We start from the raw sequence: 20,083 nt of genomic DNA, 5'->3' as shown, positions 1-20,083 counted from the left end.
CTCCCTGTCTTGGCTGTATATTAGGGGCATTATCCTGTTGGAAGAGAGTTTTGCACTGTAGTCATGTTGTTATACCGGAAGGTAGAACTTCGCCCAGTCTGAGGTCCTGAGCACTCTGGAGCAGGTTCTTATCCAGGATGCCTCTGTACTAGGGTGGTTCTTCCAAAGGGGTACATTTTAAAATTGATATTTTTTCAATTCCAACCCCCTGAATTTGTTGGAATCGTTGGAAAAACTCCTCTGGTGAAAATCTTCCCAGTTCTGACAATATTTACACCTGCCGTGATGATCTCGAAAAGGACAATAACATATCAGTGCTGAAGTTTAAAATGCTCCTTGTTTCCTCAATCCCACTGTGTCCACGGATGGAATTTTCAAAAACCAAGCTTGTCATTGTGGTCAAATATTGTAAACCAAATCAATACATAAGGGTTTTGGTTGATATTTGGTTTTGCACTGTAGTCATGTTGTTATACCGCATAATTTTTTGATTTAGCATTTAGCTGATGTGTTCTCTTTAAATCATGGCTGCAGCTAAGCAAAATTATCAGATTGCTCCAATTGAAGACATTTGTCGCTCTTAACTTCACTCTGAAGAAGTACTTGGACTTTTGATCTGCCATATTGAGTAAAACAAGAAGTCTATGCAGGAGGCAGTGAATGATGCGTCAAATATTGTGATTGACCATTGCAATGAGGAGACACTACCCTAGCAAAAATAGAATAGCATCTCAATGAGTTAATGTCAAAGAAACCAAGAGAGAGGGTGATGCTCGGGAAATCCCTGAAGATGTCTTGAAGAAATGCTGCCAATGCTTTAAAGGGATGGTGGATGGCTATGTTTTCACTAACAAGTTAATTTGACATATTTTTTGATCAGGAAAATGAAAAGAGTTGTCATTTTCTATTTTATCAATAAATTTGGGAGAAATTAGGAAATAAGTGACTCCACGAATAATGCCCCTTGTTAATGAGGCTTATGAGGCCGCGCCCCCCCTATAGCGTTCTATCCCTGTTCGGCCGGAGGTCACGGGAGTAACCGATTCCAAACTCTCCATTGGAAATCAATGTACTTTCATTGCTTATAACATCCAAAAACGGCAATCAATTGGCACCAAAATTTATGTGGACATATCTACTAAAGCCCACTTCAACATATCAAAAGGATTAACCTCTCCATGGCTGATTTATGTGAGAATGAGGAAATGTGGAAGTGAGCAGAGCTACATAGGCTGGGACACACACTGCTTGTTTGCTTTAAAAAAATAAATTAAAAAAACAACAACAAAAAACAACACTGCTTCTTTGCTGATCACGGTTAGGACGAGCGAGGCATTTAACACCAGTCAGGATATTCACAGAGACTGAAGTGGAAGTGAGTAGACGTGCACATCTATTTGGATGAGGAATGGCTCCATTTTCTCGACCGACAACACGCCGTCCAATTTGGAACGTAAACAGCCGAAAAGGTACGTTCCAATGCGGCCACACTCGGTTGTGGAGTCAGCCTCGCTGGAGCTTTTTGTTCGCTGAACATTGACGCTTGTTCGATGAGGGCTTAACTCACTGTCTGGCGGCTCTTTGTCTGACAACGCACGCGTTTGCTTGGGAGGCAACCCCGCAACGTGAAGCTAAATGTTCGAACTATAACCAGTCGGGGTTCGTGTGCGCATTCATGCTCTTGTCCGCTTCAGCTTGTGAAAGTGGAGGAGCAATCGCCACAGTATTTTTGATTTTATGGAGGTGATCATGATGAGATCACGTTTTATGTCAATAAATCCAAACTATTGTGCAGAACACTTTTATATTTTCACAGGTTGAAGTGGACAAGAGTAGTAATGTGCATTTGCATTTTGGTGGCGATCGGTCACCGTTTTAGACAACAGAACTGACAAAGCGAGTAATATTACCACGCTTGGCTCCCTCCCGTGACAGCTGCGACCGAAAACATAACATAAGCCACGGCCCAAAAAGAGGTGGGGAAATTTGTCGTAAACCTAATCACAAAAAAAGCCCTTAAATCACGACAGTCTTTAGGGGGGGGGGGCACTTTAGTACTGATGTCATTTTTAGATGCAAACCTATTATATAAGTGCCATTGTTAAGCTCACCCAAGTGTCCCTTTAAACATTGTCACAAATGAGGACAAGGCATTTCTTTTTGCTCAGCATGAGCTAACCAGTGATAAGCAGCAACTTCTCTTTCAAGTTGTTTTGCGACATTCTACAGAATTCCCTTTTGGACTCCAAAAAGAAGAGTTTTGAAGACCGTCGAACAGTTTAACAGAAGTCCAACAACATTTAACAGTCAGTGAAAGTTTATCAGACAATTTAATATTTTCATATCAAAACTGGGGAGGCACGGTGGGCGGCTGGTTAGCACGTCCGCCTCACAGTTCAGAGGTCGTGTGTTCGATCCTGGCTCTGGCCTCCCTAAGTGGGGTTTGCATGTTCTCCCCGTGCCTGCGTGGGTTATCTCCGGGTACTCCGGATTCCTCCCACATTCCAAAAAACATGCATGGTAGGTTGATTGGGCACTCTTAATTTCCCTTAGGTGTGGTTGTGAGTGAGGATGTTTGTTTTGTCTCTGTGTGCCCTGCGATTGGCTGGCAACCAATTCGGGGTGTTCCCCGCCTACTGCACGAAGACAGCTGCGATAGGCTCCAGCATTCCCCGCGGCCCTTGTGTGGATAAGCGGTGTAGATAATGGATGGATGGATATTAAAACTGTTAATCTAATACAAATTTCAATCATTATGTCACAGTTACCTCTAGACAAAAAACTGCACCTTGGGTGTCTTAAGGGCAAAATTCAAGGTCATTGAGGCAGGGGTAAACCTTGCCTGATTTAGACAAAACTTCACGAGAAGAGTTTTTTCGATTATTTCAACAAATTTAGAGGGGTGGAGCTTAGAATTTCCAATTTTTAATTTTAATGACCACCCTACTGTACATTGCTGCTTTCATCCTTCCCCTCAATCCCAACTAGGCTGCCAGTTACTATCACTGACAAACATCCCCACAGCATGCTTCACTGTAGGGATGGTATTGGTCAGGTGATGCCTGGTTTCCTCCCAACATGACGCCTGTCATTTCCGCCAAAGAGTTGAATCTTTGTCTCATCAGATGAGAGAATTTTATTTCACCTTTTAGAAAGGAGTGGCTTCCGTGTGGCCACTCTCCCATTCGGACCGGATTGATGGAGTGCTGCAGAGATGCTTGTCCTCCAGGAAGTTTCTCCTCTCTCTACAGAGAACCACTGGAGCACTGACAGAGTGACATTTAGGTTCTTGGTCACCTCCCTGACAAAGACTTTTCCAACCCGATTGCCCAGTTTGGACAGACTGCCAGCTCTAGGAAGATTCCTTGTGGGTCGGAACTTCCATTCACGGATGATTGCGGCCACTGTGCTCATTGGAACCCTCAAAGCAGCAAAACATTTTCTGTACACTTTCCCAGATTCATTTCTCAAAACAATCCTGTCTCAGAGGTCTAGAGTCAATACCTTTGACTCCATGCTTGGTTTGTGTTCTGACATGCACTGTCACCTATAGGACCTTATATAGACTGGTGTGCGCCTTTTCAAATCATGTCCAATCAACATAATCTACCACAGGCAGACTGTGGACTGTGGCAGAAAAGTGTACCATAAATGTGATAAAGTAACTGCGAACTTCCAAGAATGATGAGGACCACAGCCCTCATATAAGGAGCCACTAAACAATACGATAGTTGTTTTAGTTTGCTCATGGAATTAAAACCACTGCTCCGATCAGGGTTCGGATTGGGTACCTAAATCAGTACTATTGTTGGTACAGAATGATTTGGGTTGGTAAGTACCGAATATCGATATCAAGTTTAAGTGCCTAAACGGATTCTTGAAGGTTGTGACTGTGCGCCAGTGGAAGAGTCGGTGATTTTTCATGGCAGATTTGAATGCAGCTGAGAAGGCACACCAGCATAATGAAGTCACCCTCCCACACATGCTAATAATAGATGTCCGGGTTTTAAGTGGGTGAGACCCAACCACACCGAGACCCAAGACACACAAATACAGTAAATTAAGTGCATAATAATGATGGTGACGCCGTACAGGGTGTCATCCCCCTCAGCCACTGTTGCGGGGAAGCGAGGAAAATCGCCTGTTACTTCCTGGTGCCACCACCTAAAAGTCAATCCCCCCCTCCAATGTTCCCTCTAAGCTTCAAACTTGAGCAATTGCTCTCACACTCTCAGCGCACAGCAAATGCATTCGGCGCATTAAAATGATTCCAACCTGAGCTGTATTTACATTTTGTATTTTCATATTCTCTTCCTATAAGGGAATTGAAATGTTTATTTAGCACGTGGTTGACGGAGTGGGAAAGAAAAAAGCGATTGAAAATAGACTAAAATGCAAGCGAACCCCCAAGTCATGTGATGCAAAGGCTCCATCAATAATGACTAGGCAACACAAGGCTACGGTGACGCTGTCGCGCACCACGCACATACTTTACATTTGCACACTCATTGCTTCATTTCCACCCCAGTTTAATCTACAACCAGGAGAGACCACACCATTTCAACTTCCATTAAAGTTTCACTCGCGCAACCAAGGGGATAGACTCAGTTGTTCTTCTATAGTTTGAAGCATACATTCACACACTCACCACTGATTAGACGGTGCAGGCGTACATGGACTGCTCCATTTAATAAGTCCAAACATGGGTGTATTTTACAAGCCCCTTAAATGAGGCTCTTTCACGTATAGCAGAGGTCAGGTGAATATAAATTATAGTGTTTTAATAAAACACATGTTTTCCATGATCACGTAATTTATGATCTTAGGTTTTTGACAGGTGTGATAATGGTTTGGCTGCCGTGTACATATCTGATGTTGCCACGAACTTACAGATGAATAGGCTAACAATTGGCCCATCGCGACTGAAGCCAGAGGGTAGCCATCTTACGTTGCCATTGGTACTGATAACTTCTGTTGTTTTTTTTCGCTGAAAACACTTAACGGAATACTGAGAGCATCTCAATAACTTACTTCACTGTTTACATTAACCATTCAGAGTTTATCTCAGTATCGTGAATCATAATTTATAGAGGTTAAGTTTACATTTCGCAGTGAATTTTGTTCCGATGGTCTTTGCTTTCATTTCATTATTTATGGTTCTGACAACACAATGCAGACAAATCCTTGAGAGTTGAGTTGGGTAGCACTCGCAGGTAAGCCCTATAAAAGAAAATTTATAATCACTTTTTTACCGGCAGAATGTGCATTTGGCGCTTCTTCCAGACTTATTGGTACAACCGTACCCCTGGCATTTTCGTCGTATAGATAAAAGATAATGCAGCGGCGTATTCAATGTATCCGAGTTTGCGCGCTTAGCATATGGCAACGTGAAATGACCGCCGGTGTCTTCACTTCTCGCTAGGGCGAGTAAGTGGCCTTGTTAGCGCATGGATGTTGCTCACCGTGGTCCAAGGAATGCTCAGCGAGTTTGTGTGCTCAGACACATGGAAATTGAGCAGGAATATTGCTCCCTATACAGAATCAAAGCATTCTGCTTTGCATAGCTCCATCATTGTAAGAATATATTATATACCTGTATATTATATACTGTGCTTTACAAAAATACTTAAATATTTATAATTTAATATGTACCTACGGGGAAAATTGAGAAAGCTTGGGACTAAAATATAACAAGTGGTATGTACCGAATGGAGTACAATCAAGTGACTCATTTGATCACAATTATCTTTATTCTCATTCACATCCTCTTAACAACTGTCATTTTTTTAGATAGTCCGGTCCGAGTTGGATTTGAACGCATTATACAGCGGGCCTTAGTGTTCTTGAAAAACAACTGCACAAGAAATGAAGATAAACATTAATACAATGATTTATCTTTGTTCTATGTATTACTATTTAACTTTCTTCCTTGAGCAGTTCACTACAGAGGACTTTGCATTTTATATTGTGTAATACTTTGTCTTACTTTGTGTAAAATGCTATACTGTACCTTTAGTTTAACTATCCTATTTTGCTCATTTTTGGTTAATTTCCGATGTTTTTTTATTTGTCAATATACAGTATATTGAAAAAAAAAACGATTAATTGTTTTTTTTTTTCATTAAATAACATTTATTACCACAACTGCACACAAAAAAGTGCCGAAAATTGGAACCATTGTGTGTTGATTGATTTCTTGATTCCCAGTACTGGTACAATTCTGAAGGTACCCATCCCTAGTTCAGATGTTAGTGATGCCACAAGAGCAAAAAATATTAGCATCAAAGGCACTGTTCTGCTTCATATGTTTCGCTTCACAAAAAGTTTTTGAGATTAGAATCTGGATTTTGGAAAACGTTCCTATGTTCCACTGCGGATTACTAAATTATCTTTATTCAAATAATAAATGTATTTATTATTTAGCTTATTTATTTATAAATAAGCTTTATTTTTTCCTTGTGAAAAAGGGAATCTACTCTTTCATTTGATAGATTCTGTGTTATTCATTCATAGAACACAATCTGTTCGTCATGAGAATTCAGTCAAAATACTCTAAAATGGCTGGCACTTAAAGGTGTTGTCTTTTCTGGAAAGGGCTGGAATTTTATGAGTTAATAGCTGCTTTGCTTGTCACTAGCTTCATTCAAAATATCTCCACAACAGCACATTTACATGAGGTAACTGGATGAACAAAAACAACCCCCCCGAAAAAAAAACGGCTCTATCTAGAAAATGGTTAAAGCACTTTAAGCTTGAGGACTGACTGAATGCAATGCCGTGAATCATAAGAACATTTGTTGGGAGGTGGAAAAATTCTTATGAATTCGGTCATTAGAGCGGATTTAAAAAAAATTGTATTAGAACACTAATTTTATACTGACTAAACCAATTGTTCAAAATAACCGAGTTACATTTTAATATTTCTGCTCAGTTGCTTTTTAAAAATTTTTTTTTTCATTTTTCACTTACAGACATTAAAATGATTACAACTACTATAGGTGGTGTGTGAGCAGGTGCATAAACATTGCTGCACATTTTGAGCTTGGGGTGGATTGGCCTACCATTCTCCCCAACTGTGATATAGACACTTTCCTTTCATGACAGCTATTTTTGCTATTGTGATTGGTGTTTGTTTAAAAAAACAAAATACAGCATCTGTTTTGAAGAATTAAAAAATATAAATTACAACTGTGCTGCTTTTTGTCTTATCATTTTTACATTGTAAATCAATCCTTTCAATATATATACATGCTAAAGTCACTTTCTAGAGCTAATGAATTGAAATCTGGAGATTTTTCTCACACCTGACTATAGAGGGACAAAATAGATCAGTTCTGCCGGACATTTATCCTAACATCCATTAAACTATTTCAGTTGATCAGATTTTTAAATAAAACGATGATTAGTGTTGAAAAATGTTTCTCATTTTCCCAGACATAGCTGTGCAGATTCTTACACACTGCTTGCATCTGAGATCAGCATTTTCTATTAAGGGCCAATTTTAACCTAGTTAATCTGAAGTACCTCTGCTGGTAAATTGTTTGTAGGATTGACTCCCCATTTTTTGTCTTTACATGGAAGTTGACACATTTGGTGAGGATTTGGTAGATTTGCATTTAGATGGGAGCCTTGTCAAAAATGTGACAACGCTGTCTAGCATTGCACAGTGACAAAACATGGAGAAAGACATACCTAGAGGGATAAGGTTGTTGTGAGAGACTGATGGGCCACTGCCAATGACTGTACTAAGGTCATAAGCTGCAGGCATTCCTGGATAGGACGATAAGAAACACAGCAATCACCAATATTAACAAAGAAAAACATCAATCGCATCAAAGTGGCACCAATAGCATCACAGTTTCACGGTCATAGAAGACAGACGAGGTAAAAAACCTTAAATATTCATACTGTAAAAATCATCCATCCATCCATTATCCAAGCCGCTTGTTGATCTTATGTATTCTTACCCACCAAGATTTCTGAGCTCATTCATACCCAGAAAGGAATGAATATTTAATTAGATTCCGCATATGTATGACAACAATGGTTCACAAATTGTTTCATTTGTTCCGACCTTTGTCGAAAGTTTTTATGATTTCTTTGGCAAACCGAACTGAGAACATATCAAATCAGTCGGACTAAATGAAATGATATATGGGTTATATTAAGCTATATAAACTTGTGTTGTTGTTGAAATAAATTATTTAAAAATCGTGCGGTGAGCTAAAACTTAACTAGCACTATTTTCTTTTTATGAAGGACTGCATGTGCACATTTTGTGCAGAACCCACGCATTTTGGCAAAACGGAGACTCCTCGCTAAACATTTCATCCAGTGGTTATGTGTAAAGCACATTATATTAATGATAGTTGGGTCAAGCGATCATTAGCTTAAAACGTGTAAACATATTGTGTGCATGTGAAAGTGGGCTAATCACTCTTTGATCATTCACACCATATAACAAATAGATTACTTGGAGGAAATAAAAGGCAGATATTTGTCTTATTATTGGTAATACACTCACCATTTGGGGTTCGAACAGTCGGGATTACAACGGGAGTAAGGTGACGTTTCTCGAGTTTGGCGAGACACGAGGTGCGCATTCAAACTGTCTGACATTTCAAACTCAGACAGAAAATGCATTAATGTTAATAACTTAAAAAAATTAAAGAATGTGGGCTTTCTTTTTTTTCTAATTTACTTCTTATTGAAAAGCACATTGCACATTCAATAAAATATACAATTCCTGATTGCTTTTCCATTCTACACAAATAAAAAGAAAAAAACTAACCAACAGAGGAAAGTGAGAAGTTATTACACTGCTATATATATATATATATATATATATATATATATATATATTTTTTTTTTTACAAAAAAAACCCTATGAGTTTACATTTAACAAAATCACCTCGTATAGGTTTGAAATATTCTGTCCATTTAGACCACAGAGAGTAGAATACGCCCAGCTGTAGCTTGTGTAAAGTGTAAAGGAAATATTCTCCATTGTGAAAATCTCCCGAACAACATCTAGGCATGTTGTTGGTCTCCCAGGTTGAAGTCACTTTCTTGTCAATGCTTTTTCACTTGCCCCCAGCAGAACGTGAATAAGATTATTTTCCTTATTGTGTGAAGGCAATTCCTACAGTTTATTATTATTATTCCACTCCACTTTTTTGGCGTGCGACTCCTTCCACATGTTTCACCCGATTCACTTCATTCAAGTTTCAAAACATTCAGAAAATTCACGCCTTCCGGGATAGTATTTTTTTACGTTCCTCAAATTCACCGTTTCCCCAATATTTCCCATTTTTCACCCCCCAAAAAAACATTCATTTCCAATAGTACTTTCATAGTACTGTACTTCAATAGTACATTTCCCCATTTCCACCATTCCAATTTCAAATTCACAAGATTCAACTCATTCAACTCACATTGGAAAAGCTTTTCAACACACCCACAATTCCTACTTCCCAAAAATTCAACTTATTCACCCGTAAAAAAACCACAAAATTCCACCATTCATTCCCATGGACATATTCAACAATTCACATTTACATCATTCCAATTTGAAATTCACAACATTCATCTCATTCGACTCATATTGGTCAAGCTTTTCAACACACCCCAAATTTGTATTTCCTACACATTCAACTCATTCACACTTAAAAAAACCCGCAAAAATTCAACTATTCACCATTCATTTCCATTGGAACGTTGAACTTTTCACATTTACACCTTTCCAATTTCCACAAATTCAAGTCATTCAACTCATTCAACTCACATTCAGCTTTTCAACACCCCCAAAATTCCTACTTCCCACACATTCAACTCATTCACACTTAAAAACCCACAAAAATTCACCATTCATTTCCAGTGGACCAGTGTTATTGCCCCGAGGTCTCCCAGTGTGGCAGCCATCTTGGTCAGGGACATTAGCTAGACTGGGGATACTCACCCCGAGGTCTGCCCAGTGCGGCGGCTATCTTGGACAGGGACATAAGCAAGAGTGGGGATACTGACCCTGAGGTCTCCTCAGTGCGTCGGCCATATTGGTCAGGGAAATCACCTAGACTGGGGATACTCACCTCGAGGTCTCCCCAGTGTGGCGGCCATCTTGGGCAGGGACATTAGCTAGACTGGGGATACTCACCCCGAGGTCTCCCCAGTGCGGCGCCCATCTTCGGCATGTTGTTCCAAGTATTGGGACACTCAGAATTTTCATCCTCATGTGTTTCTAATGAAGCGGCCATGTTGTTCAAAAGTATTGGGACACCCCGATTTTTCATCCCCAGGTGTCCCTAATGAAGCGGCCATGTTGTTCAAAAGTATAGGGCCACCCCGATTTTTCATCCCCAGGTGTCCCTAATGAAGCGGCCATGTTGTTCAAAAGTATTGGGACACCCTGATTTTTCATTTCCAGGTTTTTTCCTTCCCGATATTCCTTGTTTCCTTCCTTGCTTCCTAGTGTCCTTTCTTCCTCATTTCTTTGCCTCATCCTTTCCTTTCTACTATTTTGTATTCTTATTTTGTTTTCTTTCTTGCTTGTTTTCCTTGCTATCTTGGTTCCTTGCTTCCTCCCTTTCTTTGATTCCATCATTCTTTGTTTTTCCTTCTTTTTTCACCTGAATTCCTTCTTTCATTGTTTCTTTACTTTCTTTTTTGTTGTTCCGTTTCTGATTTTTTCAAGGTCATCCAACTTCATTCTACTTAATTCAACTTCATTCCAACGCATTCCACAGTTTCCATTCAGCTTCCTTTGCCTTCTCACACAATTTCTCCAGAAATTGCATTCTCTAGTTACTCAGGTGTTGCAGATAAATTTTACCCAAGTACATAGTTTAAAAGATAGGGGAAGAACAATATGAAATACATTGTGCAAATGACAATGAATGTCCACCAATATTCTTGTATAACAGCACATTCCCCAAATATTTGGAAATAGTGGGCTCCCCATCACTACATCTCCAGCATATATCTCCTCTTCACTGATATTTCTTCTGGGCCGGCGTTACAAAAAAATCTCATTGTGTTCTCCCAGCAGAATTTGTGCCAGATGCTTGACCCAGTCGTAGTCCGCTGTGTTTGACACATACGAGGTGCCTTCAATAAGTTTGGAGCCTTTTTTTCGTAGGGCTAGTTATAATCATCCCACACGCTTGAAATTTTGATATGTCATTACTATATATCTGATAAGATAAAATACAAATTTTCGTTATTCCAGGTTGAAAGAGACAGCTGTATGTGGACGTTAACATTAGAATGTCTAAGGCCCAGCCATTTGGCTTTCCTCAATTTTGAGTCTGAAGGTCAGCCTAATTAATATCCTTAGTCAGGTGTGAAGAGCCCAGCAATTTGCTTGTTCTAATTTCCATGATCAAAGGACAAGCCAAGTGGTTGTAACCATTGTTCTGTAAATGTGGCAATTACTCTGTATTACTGGGGCAAGGGAACTGATTTTGCTATGAATGGGATGAGAAAGAGGCAGATTTTAGGCCTTGTCTACACGTAGCTGGGCTTTTTTAAACAACAGGACTGGACTCTCTCAATCTCACGCAATATGTTGATGCCCTCACTCACAACAAGGGCCACAGCCTCGACCTGGTCATTTTGAATTCAGCTACTATCAATAATCTTCTGGTTTATGACCTGGGTGTCTCTGATCACAGCAGTATCTCCCTGGATGTTTCTTGTCCTTTCCCACTTCCCAAGCCTTATCGTGATATCGACTTCCCGTAACATAAAAAACATAAATCCTGCAGATTTATGGTCTGAAGTCCAATTTATGATTTCTGTTCATCCACCAACAGTCCACGAATCAGTTGATTATTACAACAACTCTCTTTACTGCATCCTGGACATACACACTCCCTTCAAATCTAGAACTGTGTCCTTCTCACGTTCTGCCCCATGGTTTGACATTCAACTGCACGAGATGAAGGCTGCTGGCTGTGCCATTGAGAGGTGCATTAAAGCCACTGGTCTCCTAGTCCATAAATTGGTTTATAAAGATCATCAGAAAGCCTATGCAGCTGTCCTTAAAGAAGCAAGGTCAAAATACTAATCCAGCGTCATTAACAGCAGCGCAGGAAACTCAAAACCTCTTTTCTCCAACATAAACCATCTCCTCAACTCTCACAATCAATCCCACACAAATCCCACAGCAGATCATTGCAACAGGTTTCTCAGATCGTTCAAAAATAAGATCAGTTCCTTCTGGGCCCAGCTCTCCAACTCTCATGCTCCTTCCCTGCCATCTGCTGGTATTCAACCTGCTTCCTTCAGTGCCTTCTCCATGGTTCCAGAGAGTGAAGTCAAGGGCCTCATTATAAAGATGAAGCCTTCCACCCTGGATCCCTTCTATACTGTGTTGATTAAATAAACCAGTCTGCCATAAGTCCTCTTATTATACATATTGTAAACCATCCACTTCAGTCTGGCTTTGTCCCCCATTCATTCAAAACAGCAGTTATCAAACCCCTGCTAAAAAAACAACAACCTTGATCCAGAGCTTCTCTCCAATTACCGGCCAATCTCCCACCTTCCGTTCCTCTCTAAGGTGCTGGAAAAAGCAAAAGCTGCGCAATCACAAGACCATCTTCAACTTCCCTCACTGTTTGAGAAATTCCAATCTGGTTTCTGCCCACAGTAGTGAGACTGCTTTGGTGAGGGTCATCACTGACCTTCTCATGTTCACCAATACTGGTTCCCCTTCACTGCTCATCCTCCTTGACCTTACTGCAGCTTTTGACACTGTCGACCATTACATACTCCTAACCCACCTTCACTCAGACATTGGTCTCTCCCACAATACTCTTGCCTAGTTCACCTCATATCTCACTAATAGAACAGTATGTCAGCTTTGAATCTGCCCAGTCCTAAACTGCCCCTGTCATCTGTGGAATCCCTCAAAGTTCTGTCCAAGGACCCCTACTGTTCATCATATACGTTCTGCCTCTAGGTTGTGTCATCAGCAGGCATGGAATCTCCTTCCATTGCTATGCTGATGACATTCAGCTATATTTAAGAACTGACCCAAGACCCACCTCTACTCCTTTCCCTCCATCTTCACCCTCATCATCCCCACTCTCACTCCCCTCTCGCTCTAACTGCCTGGAGAAGATAAAGCTGTGGATGAGCCAAAACTTCCACCAACTAAATAGCTCTAAAACTGAAGCTATCCTCATCGGCAACCCCCATCAGGTCGAATCATTCCTTGTGCAGTGGGTAACAGCCAATCAGCGTAAAGATGTATGTATAATGTCCATATTTATATGTGGCCCCTGTAATATTCTTAGAGTTTATGTTTTCCGAGTGGTCCCTGATTGCACACGAATATGATTGGCTCATATGTTATGCTGTGCTATGCTGTAGGTGGTATCAGCACGTCGTGTGTTCCTCCTTTAAACTGACTTTATTAACACAAAACAAGACAGCCCTCTTCTCTACTCATCATCAATCGCGGAGGCAAACCAATTTATTCACATTTCTGGGATATAATGCTGCCCTCTTCTTTCAAAATGCTTCTTTATACTCCCGCGGGTGACACGCATCCACTCTGCTGCTCACTGTACACTTCTGAGTGGGATTATGCCTCGGCGGTCATTCTGCGCATGCGTTAAATGCGTCAAATATTTGACGAGATCAATTACAAAATGTAATTACCAGCCGAAAACGCGGTAAATTTGACAGCACTAAAAAAATATATAAATTAATTCCTGTGATTGAATGGCCGGACTGTAAAAATTCAAGTAAACTCGTCAATGGCAGTGAATTAGTATAATGAAGTAGTGCCTGATCTCTAAGTATCTGAAGAAATCATCAGAATTCAACCCCCAAGTGCGCCCTTGTGGACAAATGAGTTGTAATATGTTAATCCTTTTGAAATGCAAAATTTGAATCTGTTTAAACTCAGTTGTAAGCACACCATGGATACATTTATGTGTCCCCCTCAAAATTGCACATTTTAATAATTTCATTTAAGGCTACGGTCATCATACTCGACAATTTTTCCTTAAAGTTAATTTGCTGTTGCAATTTAGTGTCAAATAATAAAGCTTTCACAATGGGATACTCTTAATTCTTTTCTCCCCTAGGTCTTTCCATCCTGCTTTGCGGAGCTGGGCACTTGATCCTTTATTGCCGGTCAGTACCCCGCCCTTCCGGCCTCGACCCTCCGGCCGTATTCAAAAAAATCATCGGCCCCCGACCCTGTTTCAGCCATTGTTTCAGTGATGTTACCCACGAGTCAGGACAAACACCTTTTTATTCTGTGATGGAGCGAGAGAAATCATGTCACATTCACACAGGTAACGGAGCAATCTCCCCCCGTACAGAAGCTGTCTCTGCTTTGCCGGGAAAGTGCAGCTACGTCACCCAAGTGCCCCTGTGTGTCTCATTAATAAATTCCTCCCTCGCTAGAACCAACAAGCATATTTACAAAATGGTCAATTTAGATTAATAATGCACAAAAATAACCCTTGAATTGTTTAAACAGAATATGTTGAGTTTTGAGAATGTTCACAAAATTAAAATAGCTACATATGACAAGGCCAGCTACAAATACGAGGACAAGAAAAAAAGAGACCAGGCTTGGAAACCATGAGCAAGGAGCTTATCATACCTGCACTGTAAAAAATGTTTGTGAAATCAACATTAATATGCTGTAAAATCATGACATCAAAAATCTGTAATATGAATAACAATGAATCGGTGTATTTTAAGGCACCATATTGAAAAAAAACAGAACAATTACTAATTGTTAATTTTACAGTTAATATATGTGGAAAGGATCATGCATTTTAAACATTGAAAATTCGTTTTACTTCAACCAATGCAATAGAGTTAAAAATACAATATTGCTTGGTTTAAAGAACTGAAATAAATTATATATAATTTTACAAATTCATCTATCTCATGCACTGATTTTCTTTTCCTGGCTGACAGCCAATCAGAGTCACCGGCACCACTTTGCAGACTGACGTTGGAGGCTTTTTCATTCAATTCATATCTAAAAAGCACCATGACACAAAAATATATGAATTTGCCACAATTCTAAAAACTACTTTTTAATTTAGATTTGTTCCCATTTCAACCATGAATGTGCTGAGCAAAATTCTGGTCACGTATGCATTCTACTTTAGGAAACCATGACTGAGGACCGCACAACAAAAATGACCTACCTGCCATGTTAACATACACATTGTGGTGTAAAGGTAAAGCTGTTGTCATGTTGTGAAGAAGGTTGATTGTAATCTTGTAGCAGGACAACTGACACTGCAACTCTCTGTCCTTAAAGAATGCTGCGGAGTTGGATGACTAGTGGTATGTTTGAAATGTTTGGATGCAATCTTTCTGGTTTGCCCATATCGCCGAGTAGGTTGACATGAACTTTGGTCACCTCGTGACCACGTCGCACGCATGCGGGCCGATTAGTGGGCCGACTAAAATCCACCTCTGCCCTTGTTTAGTCCGCCTCTTTTTAAAAAAACGTGTCATCCTCTGCCCCGAAAATGGCCGTCCAGCTGGGCCAGAGGGCTGGACCGTTCTGCCCCCGGGACGGACTGCCTACTTTGTTGCTTTGTATGTCGAAGAGAACATGCATGCAAGTGGTCTCAGCTGAGCAGTTTAGAAATACTCACGTAAACATGGAAGGTTTCTACCTCCCCTGTTTTTCTTCAATTGTAATGTCATATATCTAATCCTAGATTTTTTGCTCACCCAAATATATCTTGATGTCATTCTATCCCACTCTAAAAAATGTTTTTGTGGTAATGAAAATGTTAGACAATGGAATAAATACAGCATTTGAAGGAGAACAGTCATTCTTATAGAGTCAATTCTAGAATTAAGATCCAAATACGATAAAGCACTCCATCTATGTAAATATAATTGTAATTTGGCATTTAGAGGTCTGTAGTTAACCTCTAAATAATAGTAAATTCATCCAAAAATGTAAAAATAGTGTCAGTAAGAGAAGCACTAGCTTTAATAAAAATAAAATTAAAAAAAGAGTGGTAATTACCATCCGCTGTTACAAAGCCGCGAATGTCGTCATTGTCGCCAAACATATCTTAACCATTTATCACGTTCGACTGGTTCAAAGTCTACAAGCGCGTCGTCTTTATCACTACCTTTACTTATTTCAGAGCTCCCATATTCGTCTGCGTCCGCACCTTTGTATAAGCCGCACCGCTATGTTGAAAACTTTTAGATTTACTGCATTAACAGAACGCACATTTACAGAAGGCTCTGTTGCAGATACTGTAGCACGTCTAACTTGCACGGCATCATCCGACTGTGAATGTTTCTTAGACGAGGGAGCAAAAACGTTTAACTCAAACAGCGAGATTGATCATATTGTAGCGTCTTCCAGGAACACGCCGTCAGACGTAGTTTAATAATCACATTTTTATTAATCCAAATACAACTGCTCGCGCTCTTCTTTCTCCGCTGCCCCACTCGCTTGCCGTACAGTGCATTCATGAACCTCGGAAACATCACAACTCAGCAACACACAAATCCGACTACAACACAGATAACCCAATTCGTTTCAATATGCTGTTGAACATTCAAAGATTTCAATGCCTAAAAAGTGTATACAATTTCATAAAAGCTTTTTAAAGTTACTGTATTTTTTCATTATAAAGAGTTTTAATATACTTAGCAATAATTGTAACTGTTATTGTATGTATTTTTTTTAATCACAAAAAGTGTATACATGTACTGTAATGACAACTTGTCTTTAACTTGAATACTTAGGTGTGTCATAGGCTATTGCTTCTGAGTATTTAAAGAGTTCATTGTCTTAATAATTTACAAAATTAAGAGATCTTTATTGTTAGTGTAACTGGAAGAAATTTCTTAAGTAGAAAATTTTGTAGAGAGGCGTTTTCCATGTAAATGCCCTAAGCCGTTCCAAGCCCCCCAATATTCAGACATAAATGTTTTATAAAGCATAAAATGCATGAAAACATGTAACAAATACATGTTACAATTAGATTATTGCACAATAAATGAGAGTTGTGCATAAAAAAACAAAGAATAAAGAATAAAAATGATGGTTGTTTACCTTTTAATTGCTGTCCTTGCTTTTTGCCCTCTTTGGTTCATATTCTCTCTCAGAAGTGGTTTTTGCCTGGCGTTTTGTAAACAACTGATTTAATAACGTGGCGACTGTCGATACATTACGGTCATATTCTTTGGCGAGAACAACCAAACGCATCCCCCTTTCATACTTTTCTATTATCTCTTGCTTTGTTTGTATAGAGAAATATACGATTTTCTCCCTTTTTTTTTCTCCTCGTTTCTAATTCACGTAAGAATTTCGGAACACCTCATGGCCCGAGGGGCGAATGACGAGGACGCTGCATCTATCTATCTACCTGCCTATCCACACACACAGAGATATACGGAAGAGGTCCCTCTCAGCCAATGGGATGCCAGGAAGAGACTGGGCTAGCCAATGGCAGAGCAGCTATGAGTATGTTGCGTTCAGGAAACTCCGGAGCTGCGATTAGCAGCCCATACTGCAAGTGTCACTCCATACATTTACCTTTCGTATCCTGAAATTTCTTTCGTAACTAGAGGCAATATTTTCCTTTTGAGGCGTTTCGTAACTTGAAAATTTCATATGAAGAGACGTTCGTAAGTAGAGGTACCACTATATTAAAAAAAAAAAAAAAAATCAGTTTTTTTTGTACCGAAAATATACCGAACCGAAATTTCACAAAAAACGAACCGAACCAAAATGTGATTTAGTGTACCCCTAATATATATGTATATACATATATGTATATATTAGTGCTGTCAAAATTACAGCGTTAATGGGCGGTAATTAAATTTTGTAATTGATCATGTAAAAATATTTGACGCATTTAACGCATGCGCAGAAGGACCGCGATGCATAATCCCACTCAGAAGTGCAAGTGAGTAGCAGAGCGGAGTATAGGGAAGAATTTTGAAAGAAGAGGTTATCTTTAAATCTCAGGAATGTGAATTAATTGGTTTTCCTCAGCGACTGAGGACGAGTAGAGAAGAGGACTGTCTTGTTTTGTGTTGTGAAGTCAGGCCGGTTTTTGTTTTTGTAGTGAATAAAAAATACTGTCTACTACAGAAAGAATGTTAACTTCAATCTAAAATGTTAAATTGTCATCTCATGAGGATTTGTTGTAGTAATAAAAAAATACGTTACATATGAACACTATGTTGAATGTATATATCCGTCTTGTGTCTTTTATCTTTCCATTCCAACAACAATTTATCAGTACAGAAAAATATTGTATATTTTGGAGATGGTTCGGATTATGATTAATTATGATCAATTATTTTTTAAGATGTGATTAACTCGATTAACATCGTTTGACAGCCCTAGTATATATATATATATATATATATATATATATATATATATATTAGGCTTGTCAACAATATTGATACTTCTGTACTTACTCGATACTAAACATTTTGAACGGATACAATAATACTAGCTTGCTGTGGCATCGATATTACCGATACCAAACCACTGACTTCGATACTAACAGCGCTTTGCCAACGTCTGCTCCTAATGGACTGCTGCTCCCGCACACACTGCCGAAGCCTGCCCTGCGCGCCCCCCTCCCTCCCCCCCTGCTCTGCCGACAAAGACTGCTCGTCGACTCCCTAGTTAGACGCGCGCATGAGCTACAAACAAAGTACGACTGATTAAAAAAAAGTGCGCGCCCCGGGCTCCTGCAGCTGAAGCTGTGTCGCAATAGCACGGAAGCTCACCCCCACTCGAGCTGTCGTGGTCCTTTCGGTCAGCCCCTGCGCTCACGTCGTACCGGCTGGCAAGCGCGGGCTGCGGCATCGGCTTCTCTGAGCGTGCGCCCAGCCCACCCACGGATCTCCACAGCAGCCGCCACGGTGGCAGCGGTCGCCCATTGCGGGGTCGCTGATCCTGCTCGGGCCGGGCCGGCCCAGCTGGCTCATTCGGCCGACGCCGAGCCATAGAATGAGACGTTGCGGCTCATGCGACCCAAAGTCAGAATCGGCAACATTGAATCAACAAGTTCAAAACTCAAATGCACATATCCAGCTAATATTTAGTTTATAGCATACGCAGCTGCAGCATATACAGAAACACTGTACATACATATGCATCATATGTTTACATAGACTGCTTAGATTAGATAGACTTCCTTGCTTGCCCATAAAATGCAGAGTTGTGTTTGTCATATATATTTTCTTTCTAAAGCAAGACAAGGTTAGCCATGTGTTCAGTCGCATGTTTTCAGTAACAGCTGCACTATTGTATTGTCTTGAACTTCTGAAAAATAAAGCTCTTGTGAAAAATAATACTAGATAATAATGCAAAAAAAATGTATTAAAATAAATACTGGTTAAAAACAGCCCTTTGAGTAATAGTAAAACGTTCATGAAATTGAAGAACAGAGAAGTTCATGCGATTTGTCCAAAAATAAATCCTTCTATATTTTTTTGTTAAGAATTAGAATTGTGAATCGTTAGGAACCAGAATCGAATCAAAACATCGGAACCGGAATCGTCCAAATTCAAACGATGCCCAACCCTACCTGCTACTGTTCTGGATAGCCAATAACTGAAAGTATTTTAATGTATTTTATTATTTTTCTATTATTACTATTATTTTTATCTGTGACTTGTTGGTTTGCCTTAATAGATAAAAATGTGGGTCTAGATACTAAGACAAAAGACAACTTACAGATTTTATTGTAAATTTATGTTACTGTAAGTGGTGGGTGATATTCTTTTTCACTACCTCAAACAACTTGAAAATGATGTGCCATTGGTGTTGCACAGTATGGTTATTCCTTTGCACTAGTTCAGACAATTTACAATCGAAGTTGAAATTCTAGTATCGTGACAAGCCTAATATACATATACTGTATATACACACACATATATACATACATAGATATCAGTATATCAATACACACACACACACACACACACACAAGTATATACACGTATATATATACAAAGTTCCCACCAAAAGTACTGAAACAGCAAGGTCAACTCCTTTGTTTTTGTTTGTTCGCGGAAGAAACGTGGATTGCCAGTCAAA

At 39.7% G+C, this 20,083-nt stretch overlaps 1 protein-coding gene across 9 annotated transcripts in view; it reads right to left on the bottom strand.

Moving 5' to 3' along the window:
- The window catches only part of carm1 (coactivator-associated arginine methyltransferase 1), a 123,798-nt gene that overhangs the window by 6,557 nt on the left and 97,158 nt on the right, over nt 1-20,083 (bottom strand). For 6 of the 9 annotated variants that reach the window (XR_015090082.1, XR_015090083.1, XM_086055144.1 and 3 more), the window contains one exon: nt 7,693-7,770. The exons of the other annotated variants lie outside the window; for them this stretch is intronic. Coding sequence is in view for 4 of the 6 variants with exons in the window: in XM_086055144.1 (XP_085911270.1) it covers nt 7,693-7,770 (78 nt within the window). In the remaining 2 variants the exon portion in view is untranslated. The remainder of the gene's footprint in view (nt 1-7,692; nt 7,771-20,083) is intronic. 9 annotated transcript variants of the gene reach the window in all.

This window comes from Filicampus tigris, chromosome 16, assembly GCF_054856515.1.
Source record: "Filicampus tigris isolate MCC_2025a chromosome 16, RoL_Ftig_1.0, whole genome shotgun sequence".
Lineage (NCBI taxonomy): Eukaryota > Metazoa > Chordata > Actinopteri > Syngnathiformes > Syngnathidae > Filicampus > Filicampus tigris.
This window is presented reverse-complemented; position numbering and strand designations above follow the sequence as displayed.